Consider the following 15,299-nt stretch of genomic DNA (forward strand, 5'->3'; position numbering starts at 1 on the left):
TTTTCTGCAGATTTGTTGTGTGAACTAGGCCAGGTCATTTCACTTGTCTGTTACCCAGACTTCATATCTATAAAGTGGGAATAATACCAATTTACCTACTGACAGGAGATCATGAAGGTTAGTGTTTGTACATCTCTCTGAAGATGTAAATTGCTATGTAAGTGGGACTTCTTTGTCCTATAAGGTTCATGGTGTGTTTCAGCTTGTAACTTATAGCTTCGTGTCTGGCCTATGACCACATCAGCGTTCACCATTGATTTTAGGCAAAATTGCGTTGTATATGGTGGTACTTTGAAGTTAAAAATGTTTCAGAAAAAAAATTCATATATAGGTGCCCTAAGTGAGGCATCTGAATAAGTGGCCTGAACTTTGAGGTGCTGAGCACCTTCAGCTCACATAGACTTCAGTGGGGATCTGCACCATGCCACTTATTTAGATGTCTAAATATGGGTCCAAGTGCCTAAAGTTCGATACCCAGGTCTTAAAAAGTTGGCTGTAGTCATTTTTGCTCCTGGCCTGAATTCATCAGTAGGGGAGCATACAGAGAGGATCTCTGCTTATGCAACTGAGCTGCAGTAAAATAATGCAGTTGTGTAAGAGCTTTTAAGAAATCATGTGATATTTTAAACCAAACTGCTTTATGTATAGTGATACTACTTGCTTGTTGAGTTTATGCAACAAGGTAAACTTTCACAATGGTGTATGGAGCTCAATACCAGAATACTGTGCTGTACGTTCATCCTACACTATTTAAGACACTCAAGTAGAAATGGTTCTATTAACTTGTATTTTTGTGCTTAGAAGAGTTTAGAACTCTTTCTTCACGTATTCAACCAGTGACAATGGGAGTAATAGTGGGAAATTATCAACATTTGTGTAAATATTCGTTGCAGGTGTTTGAATTTCTTATCCGTCTCCACTCAGCTGAGGCATCTGCAGATGAAGAAGTCTACCCGTATGTTCGTACGCTGCTGCACTTTGATACCAGAGAGTTCCTTAACGTTCTTGCACTGGTAAGAGGCAATTCAAGTTCAGCGAAGGGTGGGGGGGAGCTAGCTCCTCTATTCATCTATCGTTGCACAATCTCAAGTTATGTCTTTCTAAAAGACATACACTAGCTAAAGCAGAGGTTATTGGCTTGATGCAGGAACCATTTGGGGTACATCTACACTGGAATAAAAGACCCGCGGCACAGCCGGGGTTGGGCTGGGTCAGCTGACTTGGGCTGTGAGGCTAAAAATTGCTGTGTAGATGTTTAGGCTTGCGCTGGAGCCTGGGTTCTGAGACCCTTCCCACTCCCGGGGTCCCAGAGCTCAGGCTCCAGACTGAGCCCAGACATTCTACACAGCAGTTTTACAGCCCTGCAACTTGAACCCAACAAGCCTGAGTCAGCTGACCCAGGGCAGCTGCAGGTGTTTAACTTCTGAGTAGATGTACCATTGGTGACATTCTCTGGCCTGTATTGTAAAGGAGGTTGGAATAGATGACCGTAATGGTTCCTTTTGGCTTTAAAATCTGACTCTGTTGTGTGCACTGGGCTAGCCATTCTCTTATCAAGCCACTGCTAAAATTGCAGGTGGGATAAAAATAACAAACTCTTAGGCTTGTGCTTCAACAGGAGAATGTTTTAATATTAACATTTTCTGTATTCATATTTTCTTGCGTTCACTTCTTTCCCTTCCCACTATACTTGTCTTATCTAATCAGTCTGTCTGTTCTATCACCAAAGTATCAAGTGCCTTAGAATCGGTTAAACAGGCCAACAAAAGAAAACAAGGGGACATTTGGCTCCTGAAAGATAGTGATAAAGTAACATGCTTACAAGGAGTGTGAAAGTACCTTTGTCACCCTTTTAACAAACCCTCTTGCTCATACTTGCTTTTGTTTATGGGAATAACATTGAAAAGCTTCTTCCCAAGTTGCCAAAGAATACTGCGGAACAAATTCTCTTCTCTAATGCAGACTTTTGAAGACTTTAAGAATGACAAGCAAGCAGTGGAGTATCAACAAAGAATTGTGGACATCCTGCTAAAGGTGAATGCGTGTAAAAAATTAACCCTTTGAGTTTCATTTAGACAGTATTATTTACAAAGTCACTTCAAAAGGCAGTGTACTGTAGAGTTAGGGTTAGAACAGAGGACTGATTAACAGGTCTTATGAGTTCCCTTTCCATTTCTGTCAGTGCCTTATTGTGTAACTTTCAGGAGATCACTCGACCCATCTGATGCACAGCTTGCCCATCAATAAAGTGTGTATAGTTCCTGCTGTGGTACCTGCTTGTCATGAGTGTTTGTTTGCATCTGAGACCTTGGAGGAGAAGCACTGTTTTATATATCATGGCAGAGATTTTGGTTTTTTGACTGAAAAATCTTGTTTCCTGGGATTTTGTTCCTTCTCAAAACCCTGCACCCAGCTAGCTTTCTCCCAACACTGTGTATAATAGGGCCTCTTGCCCAACGATCTCATTGTTATAGATAAATTAGATGCCTTAAATACTACTATCTGGAATCTAAAATAAATAAATTGGGGCTATTATGAATAAATATATAATCATGTGTACAATTTACAATATGTAGATTTTATTCTAAAATTTGCAAGCCATACAAATAAAACAAAAAAGGCAGTTAAATGCGAAGTTTTATGTTTTAATATTTTGAAGCAGAAGTAAACTCCCATCCAGTCAGAACATAGTTTAGGCTCAGTTCAGCTCAGGAGTCTGAGTTACAGGGTAAAGCACAAATATAGTATTTATTTTTTCACTTTTAAAAAATATCTGTAGCCAGAGCTCTAGGCTTAGATACTGTTCAGTTTTCAAAATACCTACGTAGTTGTAGTAAATGCCTAAAATAGCACACAGCAAGGGCAGTTTTGTGGGGAGTATCATGGTTGGGGAGGAAAGCATCTGTCAGTCGGGGAAGGAGGTAGACCGGGCTGTGAGCAGGAGCACCTCTAGGTGTGTTTTTTGTCAGGGCTGCTTTGTACATCTAGTCGCAGACGTCTTCTGTATTTCCAACCTCACTGCAAGAAGGCTATGTCCCACGCTCCCCAATAATAGCAAAATGTGAGTATCCTTTCAGCCCCCAAACTGGCTCCTTAAAAGAGAAGCAAAGAAAGGACCCTTTCCATTTCCCTACTGAACCCCAAACTAGCAAATTGGACTCTAGGTGCCCATCTTCCTTTGCTTAGTTCCACAGTTCATCTTAGCAGATATCAGCAGTTCATCCCTTTCCCCAAGCCCTTGCTCTCTAACTCAGTTTCACAAGCAGGGTCCTTAATTTGGGATTCCTGTTGTTTCTTGATGCAGACATTGTCCTGAGGCCTGTCTCTTAAACAAGAAGTAAGGGCTGGGCCACCACAAATTTGACCTAATTTTCCCCCAGTTGGGTCTTGAAGACCCAGTGTTTCTTCAATAGTGTTGGGATCAAAATAGGAGAGCAGCCCTTTTAAGAATGGCTTAGAAATCTGCCTCTGACTACAAGATGAGGAGGCACAGAAGTGTCAGCATGAAAACTTCTAGAAATTTCAAAAGAGACTGTATTTCCAAGGTGCCTCCAAGGTGAAACATTAAGGTCCTTTTTGTCCTGCATCAGGATTAAAAAACCCTTTGCCGGGGTGGATTCAAGAGTGAGCAAAGTTGGCAAAGGATGAGTGGATCCTTCCCAGCCCCTCAGCTGATAAATTACTGTGGGATTATTAATTGGAGGTCCTTCCCATTGGAGGCCATAGCAAAGCACTTCCTAATTTTTCCTTTATCCTCCAACTTGCATCTGTTCATGGCAGTTTTCATTAGGGAAACAGAATTATCCCAGTATCCTTGGCCAAAAATGGCCATTGCTCACCTCCACGCCAGCAGCATCTATTTCATTGCTGTACTGCATGTATGTAATTCGGGAAGAAAGGCACTGCACAAAGTATGTAAACTCGTTTAACTAGAGATTGACTAGAGAGTCACGTGTCCTGCACTGGAGTCCAATGTAAGTATTTAATGATAACTGAAAAATTGAAACTACAGCTGCTTGTTAGCAAGGCACCTTGGCAGATAGACATTAAGGCATCTCTGAGAGCATCACCTGGGAATTCAAGCTTTTCTTCGAGTGATGCTCCTTGTTGTATTCCACTGTGGGTTATGCATCATGCATCCGGAGCTGGAGAATTTGAAAGCAGTTGTTGAAATGGATCTTTAATGGCCCACAGCTGGGCAGATTGTTACTGGTGTCAGTGAAAATTTGGATTCAATTTGCTCAATGCACAGCAGTTTATTTGAGAGAGCATCACACAAGCAGTAAAAGGTTATATAATAAGTCTCTCCATAAGCAGTCTCAATTTCCCAAGTCTAAACCCTCCGTAACTACGATGGCCTTACACGGTATCCTGAATGGCAAACAAAGCAGGTATAGCTACCAGTCCAGGATCTGTTGGCACTGATGAAGTCAGATTACTGTCAGCTCCAGATACTGCTGTCCTGGCTGGCTTTGGTGGCACGAACAAATAGAACCCTTATCACACCAAGGAGATCTGAATCTGTTGCTGCCCCACAGGACATTTTCACTCTCCTGGATGCAGAATCCTCTCCTCCATTGGGCCCCTCCATCTCTAAGGAGATAGTATCACTTCTGAGGGAATCAAACTCCTTCTAGCATTCATCACCCATCCCATACTCAGAATACATCTCCCCTCCAATGGCACCAAAGGTACTGCTACCGGAACTGGGATCAGCCTTCTCATTGGGAGATTCCAAACCACCCAATGAAACTTTCTTTCCTTACCCTACGTGTCTTCCACTGCCCAAAAGACCTGCGCTGGTTTGGACCAGCCTCCACCCCATCTAAGTCTGAGCTGCTAGTCTATTGGCCTATTAAACCCTCTTACTGGCTATATTGGGGCACAGGGACCAGAAACCCCCCTTGAGGAGTTGATCCGATATTCGAGGGAGTCACCCCTTGCCTCCCCTCTAAGGGGAAGCTCAGATCTTGGGGAGAAGGAGGAACATGCTCCAGATCTGGTGGTTCGGCTGAAACCAGTAAGACTGCCATCTTCATCCCCAAATGAAGTGGTGAGTTCTATATCTCCTTCTCTTCTCTCCCCCACCCCCGCAATTACTTCCGAGAGTTCCAAGACCACCTTTGCAGAGTTTCTGGAGAGCTTCAGATTCCTCTTGAAGAGATCCACAACTCCCATCAGAAACTCTTAGATATCCTCCATGCATCTGGACCCAACAGAATAGCTCTTCATTAATGAAGGCATGAACCATATCATAGTTCACATCACAAACAACTCTTGAGTACTGATTGAGTCATGTCTGTCTCTCTTAGGTCATATGACCTCATGCACCTACATCACCCTGTTTGCAAAACTCCACCTTTGTTGCCTTCAAACGTGGCTGCAGTCAGTATACTCTCCAAACCACCATTCCATGAATCTCATGGTAACAGTTTTGGCCAGCATAGTGTCTTCCCTGCTATGGTGGACAAATCCTCATCTGGTATGCGTGCTCATCCACTCTCTCTTTCCCTCTCTGGACAGGACCATCATTAGATGCATCCATATTCAGGTGGGGAGCCCACATGAACAGCTGTGCAGCACAATGTACCTCAACATCTCGAGAGTCCAATATGCACATCAATATCCTGGGGCTGTAAGAAGTCCAGAAGGCATGCAAGTCCTGTCTTCCATTCATCCACACTCACCACATCCTTATAACGTCAGACAACATTACGACTGTCTCCTACATCAACAAACAGGGAAGTGTGAGATCCGCCTCCCTGTGGGCAGACACAGTCAGTTTGTGGAACTAGGGAGATTTGATTGCCTCTACACTATCAGCAGTCTAGCTACTGGGGAAACAAAAAATGTGCTTGCAGACTCCCTCAGCAGGCATTGCACAGTCAACAACGAGCAGGAGCTGCATGACTTGATACTGCGCAATATTTTCACTCTATGGGGGACCCCAACTAGGGATCTCCTCACCTCTCAAAAAACGGCAAATGCACCCCACATTGCTCCAGCGAAGCCATAGGTTGCCACGCCCAAAATGGTGCTCTGCTTATTCTTGGTCAGACCAGCTCAATTATGCCTTCCCTCTGCTACCCCTCCTGCCTCGAGTTCTATCCAAAATCTGGCATGATAGAGCACAGGTCATCTTGTTCACCCCCTACTGGCCCAGACAGTTCTGGTTTCCCAACTTTCTATGTATGTCACCCTTACCACCAATCATCTTCCCAGTGTTTTCCAAGCTCCTGACCCAGTGGAATGGCAAGATCGGGCACCCGATCTGTGTCCGTACCACCTCAGTGCTTGGTATTTGGATGGGCGTCATCCTTAGAACATGCATGTTCCACAGCTATACGAGACATCTTCTCTGATAGTAGAAAGGGCTTTACTAGAAAATATTAACTAGCTAAATGGAAGCAATTTTCTTGGACACATCAGAAGCAGTTTCCCAGAAACTATAGCTATTCCACTCATCTTAGCTTATATCCTATCTTTGAAGACCTCAGGTTTGCCCAACTGCTTCTTGTGAGTCCACTTGGTGGCAATCAGTGCATACCATCCACCTTACCAGGGCCACTTGGTCTTTGCACATCCACTGACCAATAGATTCTGGAAAGGCCTGAGTAAGAACATTCCCATCTATTCAGATGCTTACTCCCCAGTGGGACCACTACCTAGTTTTTTTCAGTATTCACAAGACTCCCCTTTTACCCTTCAGCATCTTGCTCCTTGTGTATCCTTTACGTGAAGGTCACTTTCCTTGTAGCCATCACCTCAGCTAGAAGGGTTGGCCAACTTGGAGCGATGATGGCAGGTTCTCTGTACGCTATATTCCATAAGGATATAAGGTTTCTTTGCATCTACACACCAAATTCACCCCTAAAGTAGTTTCTGAATTTCACTTTAACCAATTGATTCACTTACTTATGTTCTTCCCTAAATCCCACACTTTTGCAGAGGAATGAAGACTCCAATCCCTTGATGTACGGCGGGCCTTGGCCTTTTACCTGCACAGAACAAAACCAATCAGGCATAAACCAAACCAATCTCCGTTCACACGATTGGAAAAACCAATCTCCGTTCACATGTTTGCAAGATATTTTGCCCTGATACAGGGCTTTTCTGCTGATGCTGCCTTTGGGATCGCAGTACTCTGCTCAGCACTATCATCTACCTCCTCGCACTCTCCTACTTAGGTACTGCTTGTCAGTCACTCATAGTGGAATACAATAGGGACCATCACCCAAAGAAGAAGCGGAGGTTACTTACCTATAATTGGAAGTTCTTAGAGATGTGTGATCCCTATCTGTATTCCACTTTCCACCCTCCATCATCTCTGCTTTGGATCTTAACTGATTCTTAACGGTAGAGAAGGAACTGGACAGGCAGACGGTCTGATCTGCCCTGCCCTTTAAACCCTTGGATGGAGGCACAAGGTGAGACAGGGCACAGGCGTGGACCAACGGACACTATTTTCAAATTTTCTGGCTCTGGACACATGGATAATACAGATAGGGACCACACATCTCTAAGAACCTCCAGTTACAAGTGTGTAAACTCCTCCTTTTTCGATGGTTCCTTAACTGAGGCATCATTTGACTGAGGTACTCTGGGTATATCTGCTGCTGTAAACATTCACATTATTAACATGTTTTGGACGGAAATCTTTCTTGCTAGTGGACAGAACATCAGCCTAAGTGTTTTCAGTAGTGTAGGGGATGAGCTATTTCATATAAATCATGTAAATAATTTTTGTGAGAGCTAGAGCCATGTCCGTCTTTGGGGAGGAGAGGAACAGTGGTTGGGAGGGACTGGAACTGGAGCAAAAGAGAATGCAGTGAAGCAGGAACAGTGGCACGAAGAGACCCCTGTGAGGCAAGTGGCTAGACAGCATGTTATCTATTGCTGTGCCAGTCACTCAGGATGGGAGCTGGTTTTGTGCTGTTGGTAGGTATGGAGAGAAGGTAAATAGCTGCTCATCCAGGGAGAGAAGGAAAGGCAAATTAGGAGAATAGTGGCAGAGCCGGCCAGAAGGGCTAGTTTTATGTATATCCAAAGGTTCCAGTGTTCCCACAGCTTTTAAATCCTTTGATCTTAAATTTAGTTCTTTCACTAATTAAATGGTTCATTGAAATGAAAGGATTAGAACTGTTGACTCTCAAGCCTGAATCCATCCACCAATCTTCACTAAAAGGGTTTGCCATGTGTCATGAGACAATTGGAGGTAAAGTTTTGAAGGTCAGTCATAGTGACAGTGCCTCAGTCCTGCCTCCAGGGTCAAGTTGGATTTCTCTGCCTCCAAAGGACTGTACAGGTTAAGCCCCTCATGCTTGCTGGAGAATAGAAGCTTTAGGAGATTCTCTCAGAATACTTCATATAACAGATCTCCTTTCCTGTAACTTGATTGAATTTGAGAGAAAATATGCAGGAGGAGAATCCCTGCCTCGCACCTCCCTTGCCTGGCAGAACAGGAATAGTCAGAGCCCCTCAACAGGCAACTGTAAGAATTGCAAGTTAAACTTGTTCTGTTCCATCTCTGTGACCCTGGCATTCTGTCATTCTTCCATTCAAAAAACAACTTAATCCGGCATTGAGTATATAGAACTCACAGCACACACGGGTGTCTGGGGCCTCCCGCAGTGTGAGGGAATTGCCTGTTGCCCTAACTCAGACACAAAGATTCAATCAAGAATCAACTGACTTCCTCATGAATCTTTGGGCAATAAGTCACAAATTTTTTCACAGGTTTTAACTGTCTGAAGAATTGCCAAATTTCATTAGAGAATTGAAAATGTTCCCCTAACTACAGATAATGGGAAGAAGGTCTTTGTTACCACAAAAAGAAAAGGAGTACTTGTGGTTTTTGCGAATACAGACTAACATGGCTGCTACTCTGAAATTTGTTATCACAGCTACTTCCAGAAGACATACCCTTTTAGCAAGCAGGACTAGTGTTCCAAGTACCTCTTTCCCCTCCTCTCCTCCCCTCTGTGGGGAGCAGTTTCCTTAGTACTCCCCTACTGGCTTCCAATAAATAAACAAATCTGATGCATCATTTATATGGTTCCCTCAAAAAAATCTTCCTAATGCAATCACATGTCAGCAAAAGAAAAAGTCAAGAGAGCACATGTGGTGGCCATTCCTTCTCCAGCTCTTTCTTCCCACATCCACTCATGCCACAGGAGTGTGAGCTCTCTAAACCAGAGTCTGTTATCGTGCGGGTTGTAAGTGCTGGCTGTTTGAGATTGCTCAGGGGGTTGGAATGCAGACTAGAACCTCTGAAGATGGATGAGTGGGTAGACGATGAGGCCATAGGTATGTGATAAATGTTTTTAGCGCATGGATATCACCTCCACATATTTGTATGTATTCTAGTGACAGCAAAAAGGCTCATCTGTTTGAGAATGAAATGTGAATTTCTGCCCAAGCTTCTTTGAAAAGATATGGGGAGAGGGCTTGGAGTAAAAACCTTCTTTAAATCCTCCCCTCCTACTAACTACAGTAGGCGGCTTCTGTGCTTTAGTGGGTACAGGCCAATGTTTGCACTGCCTTGCAAGCTGTTGCTACTGTGCTGCACTGGTGAGTTCAGAACAATGTTGCTGCCAGCTGTGGACAGGCAGACAATAGCAAATGTGTTTTTTGTTGTTTGAATTTTTATTGACCTTTTTCTTTTGAATGTATCTGCTGCCAGTGCATTAGTGATAACAATTTTAGAGACCATGATCACATCCAGTGTGTAGGTGGCAGAATTGGAGTGGAAAATCTGTTGCAGAGGTGATACTGATAAGTATTTATTAATACTAGACTCAGTATTTATTAATACTAACTCAGGTTCAGCAAACAAAAGCTTTTTTTATGTTTTACATAACATGAGTCCTCAGCTTGAGAAACAACTAGCACAGATTCCTTGTGAATTTGTGAAAGAGGAAAGGTCCCTTTTAGTGATCTAGTTTATTTGACTAGAGGAATATTTTAGTTATTTTATTTCATACAGAAACCTCCACAAATCCTTTTATAGATAATGAAACATAAGGAAAAGCAGATGATATGGGTTTACCTTTGAAACATAACATGGTGCTGTTCCATAATTAACATCATTACCGGTCCCTATCTACCTTACAGTGGTTAAGATGACCTTTATGGACTGATCCTTTATCCTGGGTTCTTCACTCACTTTAGCATTAAGATAGTCTGTCCTGCTTCATCCAGTGTTTTCTCCCAGGCACCAAAGCTTGAGCACAGTTGAGTCCAGACACCCAAGCATAGGCATAGTCACCCCCCCATTATTCATCTGTGCATTCCTACCCAAGCAGGGGCAAGAATCCCCATTCAGGAGCGTCAGGGTGGCTCTCTGTTGTCTTTTGGGGCCAGAGAGAGATGTGAGTAGGCATAGGCTCCTTCTGTCATTCAGAGCTCCCCCAAACAATCGAACATGCCCAGGCAACCTTTCTTTTAATATAGGGCAGTGGTGTTCAGCCTGAAAGCAAAATACATTTCATCAAGGTCAAGGGGCTCCCACAGTGTGAGGGAGTTGCCTGTTGCCCTAACTCAGACACAAAGATTCAATCAAGAATCAACTGACTTCCTCATGAATCTTTGACACATGTTCTCTTCCGTGTTCTGCTCCATTTGTGTTGCTCAGGTGACACACAGGGAACAAGTTTCCTTATCCCCAGTAAGCATGGAGCAGGTATAGCTCACATGCCTTCCTCCTGTGCAGAGGTATGGAGGGGCAGGGGGTGCTGCATGCTGCCCTCTGGCTGTCCTTGGCTGGCATATGGTCCCTGGAGGACCATTGCCAACTGGCATACGTTAGCCCTAAGACTTGTTGTTTCTCAGCTTCTCCTCTTAGACAATCGTAGAATATCAGGGTTGGAAGGGACCTCGGGAGGTCATCTAGTCCAACCCCCTGCTCAAAGCAGGACCAATCCCCAACTAAATCATCCCAGCCAGGGCTTTGTCAAGCCTGACCGTAAAAACTTCCAAGGAAGGAGCTTCCACCACCTCCCTAGGTAATGCATTCCAGTGCTTCACCACCCTCCTAGTGAAAAAGTTTTTCCTAATATCCAACCTAAACCTTCCCCACTGCAACTTGAGACCATAACTCCTCGTTCTGTCAATTGCTACCACTGAGAACAGTCTAGATCCATCCTCTTTGGAACTCCCTTTCAGGTAGTTGAAAGCAGCTATCAAATCCCCCCTCATTCTTCTCTTCCTCAGACTAAATAATCCCAGTTCCCTCAACCTCTCCTCATAAATCCATGTGTTCCAGCCCCCTAATCAAGAATACTGTGGGAGACCATGTCAAAAGCTTTGCTAAAGTCAAGGAATAACACGTCCACTACTTTCCCCTCATCCACAGAGCCAGTTATCTCATAATAGAAGGCAATTAGATTAGTCAGGCATGACTTGCCCTTGGTGAATCCATGCTGACTAGGTTCCTGATCACTTTCCTCTCCTCTAAGTGCTTCAGAATTGATTCCTTGAGGACCTACCTGCTCCACGATTTTTCCAGGGACTGAGGTGAGGCTGACTGGCCTGTAGTTCCCCGGATCCTCCTCCTTCTTTTTTTAAAGATGGGCACCTCATTAGCCTTTTTCCAGTTGTCTGGGACCTTCCCCGATCGCCATGAGTTTTCAAAGATAATGGCCAATGGCTCTGCAATCACATCTGCCAACTCCTGTAGCACTCTCGGATGCAGCGCATCCAGCCCAATGGACTTGTGCACGTCCAGCTTTTCTAAATAGTCCCGAACCACTTCTTTCTCCACGGAGGGCTGATCACCTCCCCCCCATACTGTGCTGCCCAGTGCAGTAGTCTGGGAGCTGACCTTGTTCATGAAGACAGACGCCCCTTTTGCTGGGCTGCCCTTGGTGGCTGCATAGGGTGGGGAGCCATCCTTTGCTAAGTGCTCTCTTTGGGACTCCCAAAACTCAGCACAGAAGTTGGCAATGGAGCAATCAGTGTTGGTTCCCCCCCTTCTCTGATTCAGCAAACAGCCAGTGTGGGAGCTGTTGAGCAGCTGCAACAAGAAAGGCAAAACAGCTGTGCAGAATGCTCCTGGCTCACCAGAGCTGCTTGGGGGCTGCTAGGAAGAAGTGGAAGGCAGTTGGGGAGGCAACGCCTCCTTCCTCCTGTATTGGTGAGGCTGATTCAAACACCTCCGTTTAACAATCATATAGTACAGCTCGGGAAACTCTGACACTAAGCACCCCTATATTCACACCTACGCACTATTGTAATAGTTTCTTTCTTGCACAAAGATTATGTTGAGCAAAGCCTGTATTTTGCTAGATTAAGTTCTAAACTTTTAGATTCAGGTTTCATTTTTACTTCCTTATAACACTGTCTAACTTTCTCCCTTTTACTTAGCAATAGGACATAGGTTAAGTGATGCTAACAAATTTGTTTTATTTTACTATAAACTAACTCAGTGCTATGCTTAAAGAGAAGAGTGTATTTACCCCCGTTAAATTAATAAGCTGTGATGTGGGTTTTGTCTGTTTACAGGAGCAAAGGACCCGTCCAGGAGAGGGCTGGGCACTTGAGGGACATTTGGGGGAAATTCAGGACTGGAGTGTGTTGGGGTCATCTCTCTGGTTGTAACCGAGGCTGGTGGAAGTCAGTGTGTGACTGATGTGTTATTGGCAGGCTGCTGGGATCACAGCTGCTGGACCAGGTTCTGCAGCCGTGCATGCACAGACATTCAGGTGTGACCTGCATGCTGGTAGGCAGGTTGTGAGCAGCCCAGGTTGGGAGCTACAACAGCAAAGCGTTGGGAAGCACCCAGGATTACAGGGCAGTTAGTGAGACAACCCCTCACTGGTTTGGATTGCACCCCAGAATCGGTCTCTCAATTCATAATCAAATGATTTTTTTTCTCCTTGAGTCTCCCTGAAGGGCTGCAATTTATAGGCTCTAAGTACTCAAGTTGGAAACTTTTGGCCTGGGGGCTCCTTAGATACTGAGCATGGCTAAAAACTTGGTCCTCTTAATTCAGCTGCTTCACAGGCATTCATGCTTGGGAACAGCACCCCATTGTACACATGCACAGTCAATGAGACCCTCCTGTTCATTCAGTAACTTATTTCCCAGAACATAGCCTCAGATTTTCCTGTAGGAGTCCCCTCCCCAGACAGTGAAGTCTAGGCACAAATATCCCCTTTTTATTCCAGGGCTCCAGACAGCTAAGCTTGTTCAGACTTCCCTTTATTGAGAGTCCTTAAAGTATCAGAGCATGTGTGCAAATTCACACCCTTGGAAGCACAAGCACAACCCTGTCTACATTCAGTCAGGTGCCTCTACCATAGTAGTGAGTGTAGGCAGTCATGCACTTCATCTCTTCAGGTAACCATGTCTGAGTATGCCTTCCTTGTTAATTCAGGAATCCTCTTACCCAGCCATAGAGAGATACATATAGTTGCTTGGGTATCTAAGTGCAGCCCCACCTGGCTTCCCCTGTACTCACTCTGTTCCAGGCACTTGTGCCTTTTTTCCAGCTTTCTCTTATGCTGCTAGTCATGCACTTGCTTTCTAACTGGGACATCTGAGCTAATCTGAAATGGGAGCCAAAGCTACTTTTTAAAACCATGCAGGAACGAATACCCCACAGGGTGACTGTTAGTTTCATTCACAATCTTCACGACAGAAGTACATTATGTTGAATGGGCACGTAAGGAAGTAGCAGGCTTGATCACTAGGCAGAGTTGTGATGCCACAACTTGGAAGCCCGTAAGGTGCTGTGCTGCTCTCTAAACACCTCAGAGTTCACTCTGGTACGGCTAGTGTAACTTCTAGTGTGTCATGCTGTGGCGTCTTGTTTTGTGTGTTTTTCAAAGGTGATTGCATAATGGATAAATCATGTTTGTTTTTTCTCTCGTTCACAAGGTTATGGTGGAAAATTCTGATTTCACCCCATCACAAGTTGGCTGTCTTTTTACCTTTCTTGCCCGGCAGCTCGCTAAACCCAACAATACGCTGTTTGTAAACAGGACACTTTTTGACCAGGTAAATGTTCCATTGTCACTGAGGAAACCTCAGCTGTATATGGAGGTCTCTGACATGCAGGTTCCACAAATAAATTGAAAATTGCACTGTAGGCTCAGGTGTACTAAAGATCGGTTACCTGCCACATAGTAGGTGGGATACTGGTTGGGGGCTCAGTGGTTGTGATTTCAGAAACTACACGGAGAAGGCAGCACAAAAGTGCCAGTGTTTTAAATACTTGTTCTTATTTCAGCCTCCTGTGATTTATGTAATTATGTGAGATATGGGAGAAACCTCTGCTTCTGACCCCTCCACATATCTCCTGAGGTGAAGACAGTGTGCAGTAACAATGTTATAGTGTCTCTTTACCTTTTATTTTTCCTCAGACCCTGAAGTCTTTCCTTGCCATGGAAAGGCAGGCTTCCATCTGTTTCCTATAGATTTTGTGTGTTTGGGGAGAGTGCAGGTGTTGGGAAGGAGAGAACCAAAATGTTAATCTTTTGACACTGGCTGCAACCCTCTCCCTGAGAACAGTATAGTCATGCCACTAACTGTGGGGTGCCAGAATAAAGGGCTCAACAGATTACCTGATTTAAGCCTGTATCAATTAAGTATAATGTATATGGATTTGTATAAGGAATGGTTTAATACACAGCATGTTTCTGTACAGTCTGAAACTAGGGTATGCTGTACCTTACTAGGGGTTTGCACCAATTGGTGTACCAGTGCATACAAACCCTAGAGCAGGCAAGTCTATAGGGGTTATACTAATGGATAATAGCGTATTTAATGAAAGGCCTCAGAGCCTTAGAGTAAGGCTCCACAAACATCTGAAAGTGAATGGGTGACTATAAAAAGTAATTTTCCCTCTGCTGATACTCTCACCTTCTCATCAACTGTTGGAAACGGCCAACGTCCATCTTCATTGGATTGGCCTCCTTAGCACTACAAAAGTAATTTTCCCTCTCTTGATATTCACCCCTTCTTGTCAACTGTTGAGAATAGGCTACTTCCACCTTAATTGAATTGGCCTTGTTAGCACTGCCCCCCTCCCCAAACTTGGTAAGACAACTCCCATCTTTTCATGTGCTGTGTGTGTGTATACTGCTTTCTGTATTTTTCACTCCATGCATCTGATGAAGTGGGTTTTAGCCCATGAAAGCTTATGCCCAAATACATTCGTTAGTCTCTAAGGTGCTACAAGGACTCCTCACTGTTTTTTTAATATATAATGAAAATAGTCATCTTTCTCCTTGACCAGGTCCTTGAATTTCTATGCAGCCCTGATGACGATTCCCGACACTCAGAGAGACAGCAGGTAG

The 15,299-nt window shown here is 44.2% G+C and overlaps 1 protein-coding gene across 3 annotated transcripts in view; it reads left to right on the forward strand.

Moving 5' to 3' along the window:
- Positions 1–15,299, forward strand: part of VPS8 (VPS8 subunit of CORVET complex) — a 229,679-nt gene that overhangs the window by 107,830 nt on the left and 106,550 nt on the right. For all 3 annotated transcript variants that reach the window (XM_075132278.1, XM_048863795.2, XM_075132277.1), the window contains exons 26-29: positions 894–1,013; positions 1,963–2,034; positions 13,879–13,998; positions 15,239–15,295. In XM_075132278.1, the coding sequence (XP_074988379.1) occupies positions 894–1,013; positions 1,963–2,034; positions 13,879–13,998; positions 15,239–15,295 (369 nt within the window). The remainder of the gene's footprint in view (positions 1–893; positions 1,014–1,962; positions 2,035–13,878; positions 13,999–15,238; positions 15,296–15,299) is intronic.

Source organism: Caretta caretta, chromosome 9 (assembly GCF_965140235.1).
Source record: "Caretta caretta isolate rCarCar2 chromosome 9, rCarCar1.hap1, whole genome shotgun sequence".
NCBI lineage: Eukaryota > Metazoa > Chordata > Testudines > Cheloniidae > Caretta > Caretta caretta.